Source organism: Peromyscus californicus, unplaced genomic scaffold (genome assembly GCF_007827085.1).
Source record: "Peromyscus californicus insignis strain IS unplaced genomic scaffold, ASM782708v3 Scaffold_7__1_contigs__length_154581171, whole genome shotgun sequence".
Classification (NCBI taxonomy): domain Eukaryota; kingdom Metazoa; phylum Chordata; class Mammalia; order Rodentia; family Cricetidae; genus Peromyscus; species Peromyscus californicus.
The window spans coordinates 79046235-79064889 of record NW_026294595.1 but is presented as its reverse complement, the minus strand read 5'-3'; the positions used below and the strand labels follow the sequence as shown (position 1 = coordinate 79064889).

At 46.7% G+C, this 18655-nt stretch overlaps 1 protein-coding gene across 3 annotated transcripts; it reads right to left on the bottom strand.

Moving 5' to 3' along the window:
- Positions 1–18638, bottom strand: Cd59 (CD59 molecule (CD59 blood group)). Of its 3 annotated transcripts, none has more exons than XM_052725844.1 (4): positions 18507–18638; positions 11473–11551; positions 2926–3027; positions 1–1275 (listed from the first exon to the last, which is right to left on the bottom strand). In XM_052725844.1, exons 2-4 carry the CDS (start codon positions 11531–11533, stop codon positions 1028–1030), a joined length of 411 nt encoding a protein of 136 aa, XP_052581804.1. In that variant the 5' UTR covers positions 11534–11551; positions 18507–18638; the 3' UTR covers positions 1–1027. The 3 variants fall into 3 exon arrangements, with proteins under 3 accessions (XP_052581804.1, XP_052581805.1, XP_052581807.1); XM_052725845.1 differs by lacking the exon at positions 18507–18638 and adding an exon at positions 18033–18378; XM_052725847.1 differs by lacking the exon at positions 18507–18638 and adding an exon at positions 18103–18378.
- Between the last annotated feature and the right edge of the window lie 17 nt (positions 18639–18655).

Genomic DNA, 18655 nt, shown 5'->3' with positions numbered 1-18655 from the left:
TCATATAGCACAGGCTGTTTATTACTTCATTATGTGGAGCAAAGTCAAGATAATCTGCTTTTCTAAGAAATGAGAGGGAATAGCTTAAATACAACATTATTGTAGGCAATTACATTTTTCTAAAAAAAGCTGGGAAAGTCTATGCAAAATTTAGAGATGCAGGAAATCGAAATTTAGAGATGCGGGAAAAGTCAAATTGTAGTCACTGGTACTTCTATTAAAAAATAGATGGACTTTTTGTGTTTCCTTCTTTCTTTTTTTTTGTTATTGTTTTGATTTTTCTTTTTCTTTCTTTTTCTTTTTGGAGGCAAAGTCTTACTATAGTTCTGGGTGACCTGGAACTCACTTTGTAGTCAAGCTGGCCTTGAACTTATATTCTCCTGCCTAGGCCTCATGAGTGCTGAGATACTAGGCTTGAGCTGGGAGTATGCCTTAAGGGTACAGCATTTGCCTGTATGCTCAAGGATCTGGGTTTCATTCCCAGCATTATAATAAAATTAAAAAAACAAAAAAAAAACCAACATCACTGCTCCTGACAGTTCACATCTGGAATACTCACACGCTTTTTTTTTTTTTTCTTTTTTTTTGATTTGCAAAGGCTATGAAAGCATTTTATGAGTGTGACAAAATGATGAAAAGAATCCCCCTGGTTCACTCACTCCTAAAGGTACTGACCGAACCTCTCAGCTACACTCTAGGAACCAGAGAGACATCCCTGAGGGTTGCCAAAAGCCCACTTAAGCTGAAACAGAAAGCCAGTGCTCCCAAGAGCAAAGGAAGATTCAAAAAACCTATTGGAGTTGGATCCACGAACTTCACCCTTAAACTTCAAGTGGGCCTTCCCTGTGTGCAGGGCGGTCCTCCGCACTGCTTAGATCCCTTCCTCTTGTCCACAATGTTCAGATAAACTTTATTCTTTCCCAAAAGGATATAATGGAAAATAATAGTTTTGGAGTGCTACTGCAGCAGCAGTAGCAGCTGCAGCAAAAAAGGTAAGAACAGAGGTGCTCCGGAGCTCCACGATGACCTAGAAACACAGCTTCCAGATGGCTGCCAGCACTGAGGTCCCCAGCAATGCAGTCTTCCCCGACAAGGAGGTCGCCTCATCTTTTGACCCGTTATTTCCTTCCTGGCCATCACTTTCTTTTTTGAGCTTTTCGTTACACATGTCCTTCTGGCAGCATCTGTGCTGTACAGTTGCCAGTTCTAATCGGTTCAAAATGGTCAAGGAATTGCAATCCGAAAATTTCCAACACTGTTGATAGACTTGCCTTCCTGTGGAGAGACACACAGATGCTAAGAAGCCAGGCAGGTGCAGCTCTGAACCTGCCACTCTGTGTCTCCAAGCTTAGCCTACGGGAAGAGAGAAGGTTTGGGCAGAAATGGGCATCCCAACTTGGGTATAAAGGGAAACAAGCAAGTGATGGCACACCTCCAAAGGGAGAATGTCCCATAAATCTAAAGTCTTGTCAGAGCCAGTGTGTGAGTGTGTGAGTGTGTGAGTGGAGGAGAAAGTTATAGGCAGTTATATTTCTACTTAAGAGGGAAACTTGGTGATACCTACTAAGATTTTAAACACATGTTGCCTCAGATCAATCAATTCTACTTTTACAGAGAAGGAAAAGAGACATAATACTATTTTATCTGTAAAGCAAGCACTTAAAAAAACAAAATCTATTCATGAATCTGTTTACTACATAGTGATAGAGAGACAAATATTACTTCATACCTATAAGGAGGGCTAAGATCAAGAAAATGGAATGAACCAAAACATATTGGATGAAAAAAAATTTCAACAAAAAAGAAAAAATGGAATGCATGATCTTAGTACTCATGAGGGGATTACTACACTTTCACCTGAGCAGTGAAGGTGTGGAGGACTATCTTCCTCCCATACCCCATGAAAACAAACACTTTGAACATAAGGCCTGGAATTCTGGCTACACTCCAGGAATTTACATAACAATTAGCAGGTATCCTGTTTTGAAAACAAGCTACCTTTGATTGGTCCTTACTTAATTGAACGGTTTTTCCTTCCTGGGGGAAAATATCCTTGAAGGCAGCTTTTTTTTCCTATCTCTTAGAAAGAAAGGGTTTTATCTCGTACACCAAGCCATACTGAAATGGCCCCTGCTCCCTACTGTCATTAGTCATACACATTTACCTAGCTTAGAGCTCCAGCCACTAAAAACAGAGGACAGCTGCTGACTTCTTCCCAGGCGACCATTTCCTAAATTCTTAAGTGGAGATTCCACAGTTCAGCCAACATGGAAAGGCAGATGATATGGGCTTATGGGCATTATGCTCCTTCCCGTTGCTCACATGCGCCCTGATCTCTTAGGCCACCAGCAGGGGCTTCTCAAATGAATCATCTTCCTTATTAGTCATCGGACATTTATTATCCTCTGAGCTCATCCCGGGCCCCCTCAGGACTCCATATGTACTAGATACATGGAGTCAGACAGAGGGCTAAACAGTCATTTGAGACAGGCCAAGGTCAAAGTTTTGATGCATACCCTTTTCTCCATCCTTGCATCCCTAGCTAGGGCCTGGCACACTGGAGGTTCCCAGAAGGTTGGGAGGCAAGCACACAATCACTATTAAGAAGCCTGAGAGTTGTGGAATCAGATATATTTCCAAATTCAAATCCCATGTGGATTGCCTGACCTTTGCCTAAGATGTTACCCAAGCCTCCATTTTCTCATCTATCGCAGAGGAAGACGGCCCCAAGGGTTGGTTATGTGAGAAATGTACTTGTAAGAAGTACACAGGAAACGCTTAGTGTCCAGTCCTTCGTGAGCAGCAGGTGTTAGGGAATAGCAGCCATTGCTCGGCGAGCACAAATGGAGTGAGATTTAGAGGGGTCCAGGTTTCCCAGATTCTCATCCCTGACAAAACTTAGACCAGAAACCCAGGGGCCCTTACCGGACACAGCGATGAGGCAGGCATCCAGGTTCGGTGAACAAGTCGTATTCGTTTTGCATGGGGAAACCGGGTCCAAACAGCTGTAGCATCTGAGGCTAACACCTAGAGACAGGAAGAAAGACTGTTGGCTTCTGTGAAACTACAGGTCTGGGTCAGCTTTTTTTAATCTTTTGCTGGTTGGTTGGTTTTTTGTTTTTCAAGATAGGGTCTCTCTATGTAGCCCTGGTCAACCTAGATCTCACTCTATAGACAAGGCTGGCCTTGAACTCACAGAGATATGTGCCTCTGCCTCCTGAGAACTGGGACTAAGGGTATGTGCCACTACCACCTGGCTTTATTTTTAATTAAAAGTTTGACAGTTTCATACATGAATACAATATATTGTAAGCACATTCACACTCCCCTTCTTACCCCCTAAACTCTTTCCTTTCCTCAAATAGTCCCCTTCCTACTTCTGTTGTGACTGAGTTTCACTGTGTGTGTGTGTGTGTGTGTGTGTGTGTGTGTGTGTGTGTGTGTGTGTGTGTGTTTCTTTTCCTACAGGGCTGCCTGAAGCTCAGCCACCCTTGGATTGATTGACACAGTAACCATCTAAACTGGGAAGTTCATGACCTGGAAAAGGAAAAAAGCAAAATTAACTCAGCAAATCCATTGCTTTCTTCTTTCTTTCTTTTTTTTTCTTTTTTTCTTTTTCTTTTTCTCCTCCTCCTCCTCCTCCTCCTCCTCCTCCTCCTCCTCCTCCTCCTGCCTTCTTCTTCTTCTTTTCAAAAAGAGGGTGCCAGAGTGCAAATTGGGCTAGCAAACGCCAAAAACAAAATCACTTCCATCTTTTGCCCCAATGTATGTGTTGCCTTTCATCCCATTGGTGGGAACTCAACTTCACAATGTGACAAATTGGTTAACCCAGCACAAAAGGGCAAGAGGGAGATTGGAGAAATACGGTTCCTTGTCAGCTAACAGGAAAATGACAACAACAAAAATGCATTCCTCATAGCAACCAGCCACCTACTTCAGAGGAAGCAGGTAGTCACCGGCGCCCTTCACCTGGGGAAGGAAATGCCTGTTAGGTTTGAACAGGGGCTAACCAGACCATGCTTCCCTCTAGTCTTAACAGATACTAGCAGACACCCCACCAGGAGGATGTCTGTGACTCTGTGACAGGCTCCCTAGGCATGATCCCCTCCTCCAGACTTAAGGGGAAGAAATCTAAATCCAAGAGGAGCCAAAATGACCTTTCCATCTCCAACAGCCCAGTTCTCAGTTCTCTGAGTTGATTCTGGGATCACGGATGTTCCAGGGAGCAGCAGAGAGCTTGTCAGAGTTCCAGAAGCCAACTCCCTAGGTGTCCGGATTCCAGCAGCATGACAATAGCCAAGGAGCTTAGAGACCTCAGAGGCAAAGGGCACATTTCTCACCCATCTAGTGAATGCACCTGAGGTGCATTTCCTCCATACCTCACATTCATTTTCTGGATTCCTTCCCCTCATTTCTCCACAGTATAAGACACTCCTCCCTCACTCCCTGCCTCATCTCCTTGCCCAAATTAAAAAAAAAAAAAATCCTTGCTTTTCCAAGCCTTCTGAAGATCCCCCTCTCCCTTCAGACCCCGCCACACCTCTGACATTGAATAAATCACATTTGAGACCTTCCAATACTGTGAACCAAAGTTCCTCAAAAAAGCTGGAGCCTTACCGGAGTCTTCTTTGAAGCTGATTAACTGGTTAGAGTTTCAAGGACTGTGGTGAGTTTGGAATGGGAATTCCAGAACCAAATTCCTTTGAGCCATCTTTAGCCCTCTTAGTCATTTAGGGCTCCCCTCTGCACTTGATCAACCAGTTTTGTGACCATTAGGTAGATTGTTTGGAATGTACAGACTGAACACTCGTTTCTAACTAAGCAGAAGGCTAGGAGTACAGCCAGAGAGCATCTGAGGCCTATAGCAGGGGCCCCCACCTCGCTTTAATCCATCTACCTCATGTTTCCACTAGTGCATTCCAGTAGTGTCTTGATTTATGACTTTCTTGGTTCTGTTCCTACAAGATCTCATCAAACTGCTTCCATGTTGGGACATGGAATTTGGGGTAACCTAAATCTGTCTTCCTGGGCCAAGATCACTCATGTTTGGCTCCAGAATAAACTATCTCTTATCCCCTTTGAGATGAGAGTTCTGTTTTTGCTTTGATGGGTACCTAAGACAGAAATTCCAGGGAAAGCTAGCTTAAGTGTTCAAAACAACAAGGAGCTAGCATCTTTGCATGCAGACTGAGAATCCATTTCAGTGGCAGGAAGACAACTGACTTTTCTGTGATTACTGAACTCCTTGAATTAGCCACAGAAAAATGAGCCCAAACACAGACTTATAAGACATAGCCTGAGTGATTTAAAAAAAAAAAAATCCTCCTAAAAATGACGAGTAAAGTCAGGACTACACAGGCCTGTGTTGGCGCTCACAATGAGCAGCTGTGAAGGCTCTTCAGTGACTTTGCCAGGGGTGAGTATGTCTGTTTTTTCTTTGTATATTTGTTTTTTGAGACAGGGTCTTTCTATATAGTGCTGCTGGCTGCTCTGGAACTCACTATGTAGACCAGGCTGGACTTGCACTCACAGAGCTCTGCCTACCTCTGCCTCCTGAGTGCTGGGATTAAAGGCGTGCACCACCACTGCCTGGCCAGCAGGTAGATTTTTAATGAGAAGATTTGTGGTGATGTATTGTGTCCCCCAATATTGTACACCCTAATAAAGTTTATCTGAGGATCAAAGGAAAAAGCCAACCACTATATTAAACATAGAAGTCAGGCAATGGTAGTATATGCCTTTAATCCTAGCATTTGGGAGGCAGAGATCCACCTGGATCTCTGTGAGTTCAAGGCCACACTGGGGAACAGAGCCAGGAGTGGTGACACAGCCTTTAATCCCAGCACTAACCATAGAGGTCTGGGGGTCTGTACAGACAAGACAGGAAGTGATGTAGCTGGGCAGAGAGAAGAAATGAGATGGCAGAACAGAAAGGCATATAGGTGTGGGTATACAGGAAGTAGGTCTCTTTGGAGACTGAGGTGTCGGTGAGGTGAGGTTGTCTGTGACTTTTCCTATTCCTCTGATCTCTTTAGGTTTTTATCCCAATATCTGGCTCTGGATTTTTTTTTTTTATTAGTAAGACCGTTTAGCAATCTGTGTTGCAAAGATTAATAAGCTGTAAAACAGTTTTTAAAATAGGATGGACCAGCTGGGTGCAGTGGCGCACGCCTTTAATCCCAGCACTTGGGAGGCAGAGCCAGACGGATCTCTGTGGGTTCGAGGCCAGCCTGGTCTACAGAGTAAGATCCAGGACAGGCTCCAAAGCTACACAGAGAAACCCTGTCTCGAAAAACAAACAAACAAAAATAGGATGGACCCAGGTCTAAGTGCAAATCCACCCAACTGAGGTGGATATGCTGATGTACAACATGCAATTCGAGTGCTTGGGAGATGGAGAAAGAGTTGGGAGGTTAAGGCTAGCACTGGTTGGATAGTGGTTCCAGGGACTGCTGGTACCCTCCAAAAAATCAAACAAAAACTCAAATCTAGCTGTACAACTGGGAAGCTTCCTCCTAACCTTCCACTGGAAGGCGATAATCTGCAATGATGGAAAGTACCAAGAGAATGACATAACAATCCTATGAGGGTTTCAGAAGCAAAAATATACTCAACTACATCACACCTTTATGTGTGGGTCGATAATCAGTACTTATTGGTGTGAAAAGACATTTTCAAAGGTAAAAATCTCTTCAGATTAGTACTTTCAGTTGAACATTTACAACTAACTGATTTGGTGATGGGGTACACTAATCCTGAAACCATAAGCAAAATATTATCCTCCTAAAAAAAAACACTATTCCACTCATTAGCAGATATACATTATACATTGATAGGCAGTTATTACATTGTGGATTTCTGTCAATCGAAATTTTGTAGAAATTTGTTTCCTCTCTTATTTATATGAGCTTGTACAGTGTGTTGGATTCTTTGCCTGCTGGTGTGTAAAGCCTCAGGTATTTGCTATCTGGCCCTTTAGAGAAAAGTTTAATGATCTCTGGAATAGGATATCATCACTGACCTGCTTCCTGTTAGGACAGACCCAGGGTCAGAAGTACCTACAGACAACACAAGGCAACAGGTATACACTAAACTCTTGTAGATAGGACAAGCAATCATAGCAGAGACTTTAAGCCCTGGTTCCCTAACTCAAAAACAGAGAAGCAACTCCTGCTGTCCCTCTAGTTCTTAGTGTTGAGAGGTAAGAGTCAGACTTTACTGACCTCTTTTTCCTTCTTCGGTTTTATAACATGACGACAAGGAAGAGATGGTAGTCAGCACATGTGAAAAGAGGCTGAGGCAAGAATCAGAAAGGAATCTTCCCAATTCATGTGAGTGTGGAGGTATGCCCTTCCCCTGTTCCAGAGAGAATGGTCTTCCTGTCACGTGGCTTCTACCATGACATCAGGATTTTGTAGCACCCACCCACAGAAAGATATTTTCAAGGAGAAACATGTACAGTCTTACAGAAGGATGCTGTGGTTATGTCATGATTAAACCCGGTGTGGTTGACCTTTAGTTCTGAGTGATGACCTTTACTTCTAAGGCCAACACCTCTGTTTATCACCAGGGGACAAGGAAATGTTTCTAGAAGTTGAGATCTTCACTTCTGAGTCTTACAAGGAAGCAAGCTCTTTGTCCCTGAGCCTTTACCGGTGTGACATCTCACTCAAAGGGAGTATTTTGATTTGGCAAGGTTCAAATTCAACCCACTGAAGCATCAGTAACAACAAAACAAAACTTCTCCCCTCTCTATTTTGCCTGAAGAGGTGAAGTGACCAGCCACAAAATGAGAGAGTCAAAGTGGGGCCGCCAGCTGCAGGCAGGACCCAGCAAACATTTCTGCTTGCTCCCCTTCAGTGTCCGCATGAGAAACCCAAGGATGTCATTCTCTACATCTCTACATCTCTACAGCCCCTTCCTTGTGCTAGATACAGCCACATACATAGGAGAAGCAAAGCATGGGAGAGGAAGGGTATTGTACTAGCCTGGTTCTTTGAGGGCCAGTTTATAAACTCAGCCACAGAAGGGAACTGGTCTCCTGGCTAGAGTCAGAGTTCGTGTGGCTTAGTGACAAGCCTTTAGATGGAAAGGCCAAGGCCAACACCACGTTGGGAACTTCTGTAGGGTAGGTGTATCCCTAGCTAGCATATTCAATCAGTGTTCCCATGTCTGTGCACCTATATGCTGGGCCCTTCACAGCACTGTTAGGAATATCAGTCTCAAGCGGTGTCATCCCCATTTCAGAAGAGAAAACTAAGGTGAAGATATTAACAGACATGACGAATGTCACATGATAAACGTCTCAGTAACAGGCCATCGGTTCTGAAACTCAAGCCTGGTTTAGCCAAGATATTTTCTAACTTCACTGAATTGGGAAAAGTAAACAACTGTAGACTGCAAGGGGAGACAGGTCGTAAGTCAGAGGGTGGTTGTTGCTGAGCCAGGACAGAGGGGACTTGACCCTGTGGGCCCCTTCTTGTCCTGGTTTCAGGAATGGGTTATCCTGCTCTAACTGCTGTAACAATAGAAAAATCTGAGCCCGGCGGTGGTGGCGCACGCCTGTAATCCCAGCACTCGGGAGGCAGAGCCAGGCGGATCTCTGTGAGTTCAAGGCCAGCCTGGCCTCCAAAGTGAGTTCCAGGAAAGGCGCAAAGCTACACAGAGAAACCCTGTCTCGAAAAACCAAAACAAAAAACAATAGAAAAATCTGTACTATTTGACTTTATTACAAAAGATCAAAATTTTCCTGCTGATTACCAGGAAAATTCTCCTCAGGGCTTCCTAGGTCTTAGACAATAGCATTTAAAAACAACTTGCCCAGCCAGGGAAGGTGGCAGTACATGCCTTTAATCCCAGAAGCAGGTGGATCTCTGTGAGTTCGAGGCACGCCTGGTCTATAGAGCTAGTTCCAGAACAGCCAGGGATACACAAAGAAATCCTGACTTGAAAAAAGCAAACGAAAACAAAAACCTTTCTGTCTTTCTGTCTTTCTCACCCTTTCTCCTCCGCCTTTAGCTTCACACCCAAATTCTCTGAGGAAGGGGACTACGTATATCCCAAATTTATCACAGGGCAGTTGACAGTCTCAAACCGAAGCTTGCTCCCCTGACAGTTGCAGATGATGGCTGTAATGCCAGGAAATCCATCAGGAAGAAGGATGAAGAATGAAATGTGATGTGACAGAGGCGGACCACATCACAGCGCACCACAGCACCACATCACAGTTATCAAAAGCTAACGAGAGAGGTGGGTGAGGACGGAGTCATGAGCTGGAATATGCACCACGCTTCCATTCTCTCCACGGTGCAGTGAACAGTCTCACTGGCCCCTCAGACCGTCTGGGTGGGGACAAAGGTGATGATCTGCAGAGTTCCTCATCTATTAGCAGTCAGAGTGTGTCTGCTCCGAACACTCCCACACTGCAGGAACCTTCCGTTTTCTGTGCTCATCTGTTGCTGGTTCCTCCACCCCAACCCCCCAACCCCCTCCCCCACTGCCAAAGGCAGTCATGGCTAGGATGTTAGAAGAGTATGACATGGGCAGAAGATAACGCTTGCTCTTTATAACAACACAAAGTGGGTGTTCCCACTGTCCCAGAAGTGTAAGAACAGCTTTCTTCAGAAGCCAAGAGAAGGGCGCCCAGAGATGGATAGTTTTTAGCGCAGTCGCCTGGGAGTGGCCTACAGTAAGTGAAAATCAGGAACTCCGGTGGCAGACTGGGGTCACATTTTGACATGCTACTTCTAGGTATTATTTCATGCATTCAAAATCTCTTGTGAGCATTATTTCATAAGTTCCTAACCCTTGGGGACCTCAATTTTGTCATTTGTAAAAAGGAGATAAGTACATAATCTGCTACATTGGCAAGAGGGTTAGGTAAGTAAATACGTGAAAAACGCTTAGACTAAAGATAGGCATGTGCATGGTAGAAGATTAAGTTTATTTAGCTGTTGCTGCAAGCATCATGACCACTATCTCGGTGGCACAGGAAAATGGTGGGTTGGAAGGACAGAGCTCAGAAGGCTGTCCTCATAGCATGGGGAGGGCAAAAAGACCTTGGGTACACAGACAAGCACTGGAGAAGCCAGGAAAGTTAAACACACAGCTCACCTCCTCAGTGGAATGAGGTTCGTAGCTGCTCTTGCCGGAATGCCCAGGATGCTGTAGTTTTACACCCTGGTGGTCCCCGCTGTCTGAAGAGACAGGCTCTGCCAGTCTCTCCCAGAATTGATGTTGTTTCTTATATAAGAAGACCCCCCCCCCAAATCTCAAGCATTGCTTTTAAACCATAAAACCTACTCTTCTGAGTGATCTCACTCGAGACTTACAACAGCCTAAGTGACTTCTGTGTTACCTTAGGGCCAGGCCCATCCTGACACCCACAGGTGTTGGTTACCTCAGTCAAACTCCCTAAACCCTAAATCTTGGGCACGATCTCTGAGTCAACAGTCCCCATTCTTTTGAAAGAAGCTGGATGTATTTTGTAAGGAATCTCAATGTAAACATGCCTTAAATTGTGCATTCGGGACTGAGTTAATTATCTGATTTTTTTTTTTTCTAAACCGTGCTGTGCTTAAATATAACTAACGTAAAATGATCTGGGCCAGACTCTAGAAGTCTTGGCCCAGCACTGGTAACAAAATCTGGCTGAGCCAAGTTTCCTTCTCGTCTCTTCATGGATCGTTTTTTTTCCTGCCTGCTGTAAAGCCTGTAGGGGAATCCCCACAATCGCTGGCCCAAAGGTGTTAGCATCCAGGCTAGACTGCTGCTGCTGTTTTCTCTGTAAAGGAAATAGCCATGTCCCTCACTGAGAGCCCCTAACCCCAGGTTCCTCTATTCCAATAGGAAGGCAGGCTCCATTTTCACTTCCCCAAGGAAGCGGCCAGACTCAGGAGTGACAAAAGCCACATCCTCCACATCAGAGACAGCCTGGCTGCAGACTCGTGCTGTGAAACCTTCTCCCTTTGAGACCTGTAAGGTGCCTCCACTTGACCTACCTCATCAGAGCACCTACTACTTGCTGTCTGTCTGTCTATCCATGGCATTAATAACTCTAATAATCTCTTGCCCAAAAGGACAGCTTACCCAGTGTCCCCCTGATATCCCACACCTGAGATCTTTCAAAAAGGACTTGTGTAGCATTATAAAGATGATATCTGTTTGAATCCCAAAGTAGTATGTGGTAGGACAAGGGAGAAACCTGATCTCCACCCCTGTTAAAAAGAAAACAAACAAACAAACAACAGTTCTGTAACCTAGGATGGGCTTTAACTCAGGCAGACACCCCATGGAAGGCACCCCAAAGCATCAGAGTTGTCACACAAGCAGGATCTGGGATACTCGAAGCAAAGGAACCAAAGCTAGGCCTTGATGAAGGACTGGAGGCCAGCAGCAGCAGCCCACACTCCCAGAGGCCCAAGAGAAAGGAGCACCATGGCCAAGGGCAGTCCAGGGGTCTGGATCACTCACCTGTGGAACAGAGGACAGCCAGAAGAAGCAGCAGTAAGAGGAGTCGCCTTGGAACTCTCATTGTGCCTGTTCACCAAATCTGGAATGAACAAGAGTTGTCACTGACTGACAGATACCTTCCAGCTATTTCCAAAACCACGTGCTAGAGTCCAGGGCGGTCTTGGGAAAGGTACAGAAGGCTAACAGAACAGGCACGAAACTTCCACTGGGGTGGGGTGCATTAACTCAGGGCAGTTCTGAGTAAGGCTGTGACGGTCCTCTCTTCTTGCTTCAAGACCTCGGCTAGTGAGGAAATGTCCATCTTGGGGAGACGGGCAGCTATGCAGGAGTCAAAGGCTTGGGCAAGAACCCCACCTCCCCCACCTCTGACCCTTAAGGTTTGACTTAGTTCATATAAGCCAGTATTCATGGCCACACAGGGAATAAATCTATCCTCCCCTGGGCCAGGGATGCTTATCTAGCCCTGGGTTTGATACTCAGTGCTGTAAAAAGGAGGAAATACTACCTTCCCCATTTAGGGTGTTTAGTCCAATGAAAATGTGAGACGTCTGACTGACATGGTAACTTCAGCTTCAGTTCTCACAGCCCTGCCCATGCTGCTGAGTAAGCTGGAGTGCCCTTTCCCTAGGCCTGGCCACTAAGTGGAGAGAGCCTAAGCAAACCTCTGGAAGGCCCCAGAGAGCAGCAACAGCAAAGCCTGTGAATATAGGGAGGTTCAGTTGCCTAGGCTTAGTGTCTCGTCACTTTAGGGAAGTGAAAGGACCAAGCAGATGCCATAACAGGCTGCTCAGTCTTCTCTCAGAGATCAGGCCTCAATTTCACTTTCCGGAGACTTGAGCAAGCAGTCTCTGGGAGGGCTGTGAACAAAAGACATAGTCCTTGCAGTAGCTCCCTTTCTGCACGTACTCTGACTGCTCAAAGTTCAGCCAGATGTTTACTGTCTGGGACCCCTCACCAACTTAGAGTTATGTGCATGAGTCAAGGACAGAGCCTGGACCACTGAGCCAGCCCCCACAGTCAGTACGTGCTAGGCCAGCCCGCCTCCATGGCGGCTCAAGGACAGAGCCTGGACCACTGAGCCAGCCCCCACAGTCAGTACATGCTAGGCCAGCCAGCCCCCATGGCAGCTCAAGGACAAAGCCTGGGACTTGTTCCGGACTGCCCCCAAAATGATAATTGTAACCCCCAAGCAGTAAATTCAAAGGTTACGTATGCTCACCCAATTAAAAGAGAACAGAGATCTTCAAAAATAAAAATAAACCAATCCAAGTTACACCCGTGCAAAACCCCCAACCCCCCCCCCCAACCCCCCTGAAGGGCTTGCGGTTTTTGCCTTTAAATAGCTAGCCTCACAGAGAAAGAGCAACTCCTCCCTGCCTCACTGTGTTGGGTGTAGGAACCAGTTCCCTGTCTAGACTTGTATCTACAGAATAAACCTTGCCCTTGCATTCTGGACATCCACAATCTTCGGTGGTCTCTTTGGGGTTGTGATCTGGGCATAACAGGAAGGAAGCAGCTCCCGGGTAACCTTGGTGATTAGTCCTCACTACATCAGTGACCAGGTGACTAGTAACAAGCAAAAGGTGAAAGGGCAAGTGTGGAAACGCCTGGAACAATCCTTTCATCCAATAAAGGAACCAAGGCACAGAAGGTTCCAAACTTCCCTACACGCCAAGTTTGGGGAGCAGGTTTAAGAAGTGTCTCCACCCTCCTGTACACCTTGGGGTCCACCTTGAAATAGGGACGTGACGGGACATTTAAACCATGGGCTTCTGCATGCCTTTCTCCTGAGACCACAGGCCAAGGCTCAGGCCTGGCAGACCAAAGGGGTTTGTGGTGGGGTAAACTACGGGTGTCTTCAGGGTTAGAAATGTGAGATTCTGGGGGTGTGGACTGTGTCACCAGCCTCGTGTCTTTGAAGGTGGTCTGCTGACCAAGGTCAGGGGAAGATCAAGAAACTAAAACAGGCGATTTCCTCATTGTTCATTGTAGAAATTGGACTGAGTCACCACGGGGTGTGTGTTTTTCAAGGATAAAGAAGGCCTGGCCCTTTCCTTACAAGTGGAGGACCTCTTTCCTCTTTCCTCGGCGGCCAGCTTCCTGCTCCGTTACTCACGTGAGGAGGACTCTGAGTACAAAGGATGGTTACAGACTCTGGTTAGGCAGGACTTGGGGTATGGAAAACTACTGCAAGGGAGCAAGGAGAGGACTGACCAGAAGTCCTCAGATAGACAGGAGGGCCTCAGACACCTTCTGAAAGTGAGGGCCAGCTGGGTCAGGCCTTGGCATTAGGGGAGGAGGGGAGGTGGTCCTGCATCCCAAAGACACTGGGAAGGTATCCGTATCGGGTCAGGAAACTTCCTGCGGAAAGGTACCCAACATAAAGAACACTGTGGGAATATACATAATTCCTTCCCCACATCTGCTCTGTGACAAGGAGCTGACAAATCGTATTGGAAAGAATGAAACAGAGATCTGGTAAAGATTGGGGCTTCTGAGTCCAGCTTAGAGGTCTTCGAACAAAGTCTCGAATAGTTGTCACGTTGTTCTGGACACTTATTTGCTATGTGCTCCCTCTGGCCTCCATTTTTTATCTAGTAAATGTGAGACCTGCTACATGGACTGCAAGGAATGCTGCATAGCCAAAGGTGGCCCCCTAAAGAAGAGGAGGAAGAGGAGCTGCCACCACCACCGAGACTAGGAAGTCACACGGTTCCCCAGAGGAGGAAAGCAGGCAGAGAGGGGGCAACAGGGAAGAGTGGGACCAGCCACCCTAGCATCAATAGGGAAGAGTGGGACCAGCCACCCTAGCATCAATAGGGAAGAGTGGGACCAGCCACCCTAGCATCAATAGGGAAGAGTGGGACCAGCCACCCTAGCATCAATAGGGAAGAGTGGGACCAGCCACCCTAGCATCATAGGGAGGAGTGGGACCAGCCACCCTAGCATCAGTAGGGAAGAGTGGGACCAGCCACCCTAGCATCAGTAGGGAAGAGTGGGACCAGCCACCCTAGCATCAATAGGGAAGAGTGGGACCAGCCACCCTAGCATCAATAGGGAAGAGTGGGACCAGCCACCCTAGCATCATAGGGAGGAGTGGGACCAGCCACCCTAGCATCAGTAGGGAAGAGTGGGACCAGCCACCCTAGCATCAGTAGGGAAGAGTGGGACCAGCCACCCTAGCATCATAGGGAGGAGTGGGACCAGCCACCCTAGCATCAGTAGGGAAGAGTGGGACCAGCCACCCTAGCATCAGTAGGGAAGAGTGGGACCAGTCACCCTAGTGTTGGGAGTAGATGAGAACATCTCAGCTCTAACCTAAGGTAGCCCTCAGATTCTTAGTTTGCTTCCTATGCCTGGCTGGTTGTCACCAGTAGTTTCTTTAAAAAAAAATAATAATTTAATTTATTCTTCAATAATTTAATAATTTATTCAATGTATTTTCCACTACTACCTCTATCCAACTCCCCTGAGCTTCCTCTCATCTTTTTGTCCTTTTTCCTCCCACTATGTAGCCCGGGATGACCTAGAACTTAGTATGTAGCCAAGCAGTAGTGGCACACACCTGTGGTCCCAGCATTCAGGAGGCTGAAGCAAGTAGATCTCTTGAGTTTGAGGCCAGCCTGGTCTACAGAGTGAGTCCCGGGACAGCTAGAGGTGCACAGAGAAACCCTGTCTAAAAACAAAAACAAAAACACCTTACTCTGTAGCCCAGGCTGGCCTCAAACTCACTGAGATCCACCTGCGTCTGCCTCCTGAGTGCCGGGACTAAAGGTGCGCACCACCATAGCCAGCTCATGTCCTCTTCTTAAACTGTATTAATAACACCCTGAGTCCAATTAGTGCTGCCCAGATGCACATGATCACTGGCAGTATCTACGACAAGGCTGCCGGAGATTAAGGCAGTTGAGGAAGGAAATGGCCTTGTGTAATGATGCCAAGACAGGCCACTATTTCCAAGAACAGAATGCTTCTGCCTGACGAGTCAGAAAGGAGAATGGCCATTGGCCTGAAGCTGCATTGTAAATGCCTTAAAATGCTGACAGTAACAGTTAAGTGAGATATAAATCCTTTATTCTTCCTGATCCTTTACTCTCTGCTGTCCCCCCAAGTGCATTCTATAATTAGCCAAGTATTGTTTTTAGAATGTGAAACCACAGGAAAATTTGCACATTGTACATTTCCTTTTTAGTAGCCATAGATCATCATCTACATTTTAGTAATCCCATTTCCAGTTCCCAAGTGCTGCAGATGTTCCTAGAGACCACAGTGAGGACCAGCAGATCACAGTGACCTAGCCCAAGGGTTGAAAGTGATTCTCTCAGCAGGACTGTAAAATGAGCTGTTAGTGTTAATTAAATAATTAGAAGTGTCTTTTTGTCCTGCAGGGCCCATGATTACACCGCTTGATGCAACTTGTTACCAAACACAAGCCATTAAGCTTGACTGCTACTTAACTGCTGTTTGGGGGGGGGGGGGGGGGTAAATGTTACAAGCCAGTGCTAGTGTTAGTGCCCCTGACATAACGATGCAGTTAATCCTTACAATAATAATGTGAGGTGAATGTAATCACTTCCTGCATTTAAGCAGGTGAGAGTGAGGGAGAGCTAGTTTACAGGGCAGCAGCTGCAGGCAGCTGAAGTGACCCCTCTTTCCGGTAAAACTATCCAGACCCTACCTCTAAAACCTGTGACTACAGGCATGCTCTGGTGGGGACCTTCAATGACCCTAAGGTTATGCACATTATTGTCGCTGACTCAGTTGTCCCAGTATAATCACAGGGTCCTCAGAAGGGAGAGGAAGGGAACAGAACCTGTCAGAAATTGGAGAGCAGAAGCAGAGGCGGGACATGAAGAACATGATAAACTCATCTTACTACTGTTAACTTTGAGGACAGGAAGAGCTCCCTTGGCCACGGCATACTCATGGCCTCTAGAATATAAGAATGCTCCTTAACTAACACCTCTCAAGGAAATCAGATCTGGGTTCTCCAGTCACAAAGGCTTCCCTCTGCCAATACTTGCATGAGTAAGGGCATGGAACCCTTGGGGCCTCCAGTGTTGACCCCAATCAGACTTCAGGAAGATGAAGGAACTGTAAGGTTTGTGTTGTCTTAAGCTATTTTTTTAATCCATTTGGCAGCAATAAAACCGAATATAAAGCCAAAAGCATGATGTCATGTACCTATAGTCCCAGCTACTTGGGTGGCTGAGGATGGAAGATCACAGGAACCCAAGTTTTCGACCCATTTGGTCAATAAGGCTAGACCCTGAATCCAAACAAACAAAAAGAACAAAACCCCAAAGCTGTTATAACCAGCAGCCTCATTCCTGGAAAATGGTGAGACAGCATTTCAAGCATAGATTTGAGCTTGGAACCATGAACATAGATGGAGATTGTAATTTGGGTTCCAAAATAAATGCAGCTAACAAAAACAAAACAAAACAAACAAACAAAAAACCTGCATAAGATTCTCTCTCCCTCCCCTCTTTCCTTTTCTTTCGCTTACTTTTACAATACTAAGCATGGAACACAGATAAGACATCACCACTGAGCCACATCCCCCAGCCAGATTAGAGATTTTTAACAGCAGCCGTTTCCATAGGATTCACAGACATCTTCAGCCCTGAGTGTAGCTGAAACTCCAAGAAGCTTGGGGCTGATGCACTTTAAGGCTAAGCATGTCATAAAAATAAAGCTGCAACATTATCACTTTATAGAAAGTTCACAGAGAGCCACAGGGATGGAATTACCTGTCCCAAGACAACAGGATAGTCACAAAGTCACTTTGGATGAATCTTGCTTGTATTTATCAAGGCCTGGGAACTAAGTGGTTTAATATACTCCAGTGTTAGCAGTCTCATGGGCGTGCCGATTTTATGACCTTAAAAGCTTGGAAATGCAGTAGCTAAGTATGCAACAGATACCCAAAGATCCTTTACTCCGTTCAAAGCAGTAATTACATCAGCAGGTAGGGACAAAGAGCAAACCACCATCACAATGGAAAAGCCCCTCCCAGCCACCTAGTAGCCCCGGATAAGCATCCCGGTGCTCTTAAAATCGCACAGAACTTCAGTTTCACCTACAACAGGGCCTCCCTCTCTTTGCAATTTGTTCCAGGACCCCAAGTCCCTGGCTCTTCCCGGTATTCTCACTCTAAAATCCGTTTGAGTTGGGTTTTTCTCTTTCAATCTGCCCAATGAAACGGAAGGTTTTCCATGTACAGCAAAGTACATGTCAAAAAAGTACTCGTGTGGTGCATAACGAGGTAACTCTCTCAGCCTCCCCAGACTGTGGACAGCAAATGTTGTTAGTGCCCTCGACTGACATTCTGATGTCTGTGTGTCTGCTCTGGAGAAGAGGCGAAAAGGCGGCCCTGGGGTTGGGGTCTCCTTAACAATTGCTGTTTCCCACATTCCCGGAGGCCAACCTGAGTTTTTCCGTGAGTGACCTTAGTGCTCACTACCTCCCTGTGAAGTAAGGCTTTCCCCTTTACTGACGAGAAAACAAGGTTAAATAGCTTGCTTGACTACCTACGAACAAAAACAAAGGACACTCACACTGCCTAAGGTTCTTTTCAAAGTCCGCCCTCAGACTGAAGGGTGGCACCGGCCCACGCACCAAAAATACCTGCTAAAGCAAGTTCAAATTTGGCCCTCGGCCAGAAGAAAGAAAGGCAGTAAGTAGTCGAGGCTGAGGTTACCCCCTCGGCTCCCCTGCGGCTGCCTTCTCCGAGCGGCGGGGGGAGGCGTCCCCGGAGGCAGGTGCCGAGGGAATGCCGAGCTCCTGGACCGTGCGTGGGAAGCAGAGTGCGGGCTTTCGGGAGCCGGCTGCGGCAGGAGATCTTCACTATGATAAAGAGGGCCGGCGGAGCTACAAGCCGGGGAGAGGTATCCCGAGCTACAAGCCTGGGAGAGGCCTCCCTAGGGAGAAGGAACAAGGGCGCATGCGCTTCCGAAGCGCAGCCCCCCCCCCCCCCCATCCCCACCTCCCACCCCAGTCTCGGTTACAGCGGACTCTGCTCCCTTGCTTACCTGCCACCTCGCTGTCCGCCAGAACCTGCTCCAGCGGTTACTCAGCGGCGGAGCTTTTCTACGCAGTAGGCGCTCGGGCTCCACCCTCTTCTGGACAGCTACCGAGCTCCTCAGGCCACGCCCAAGAACTGATGACCACACTCCCTTCC

What these genes read in the sequence shown, in the direction of transcription:
- Cd59 (XM_052725844.1), bottom strand. Translation starts at nt 11,533, where the DNA reads ATGAGAGTTCCAAGGCGACTCCTCTTACTGCTGCTTCTTCTGGCTGTC. An exon ending in GGCTGTCCTCTGTTCCACAG is followed by an intron (nt 3,028 to 11,472) that starts GTGAGTGATCCA and finishes TCCTGTCTCTAG; the next exon opens with GTGTTAGCCTCAGATGCTAC. An exon ending in CTGCCTCATCGCTGTGTCCG is followed by an intron (nt 1,276 to 2,925) that starts GTAAGGGCCCCT and finishes GTCTCTCCACAG; the next exon opens with GAAGGCAAGTCTATCAACAG.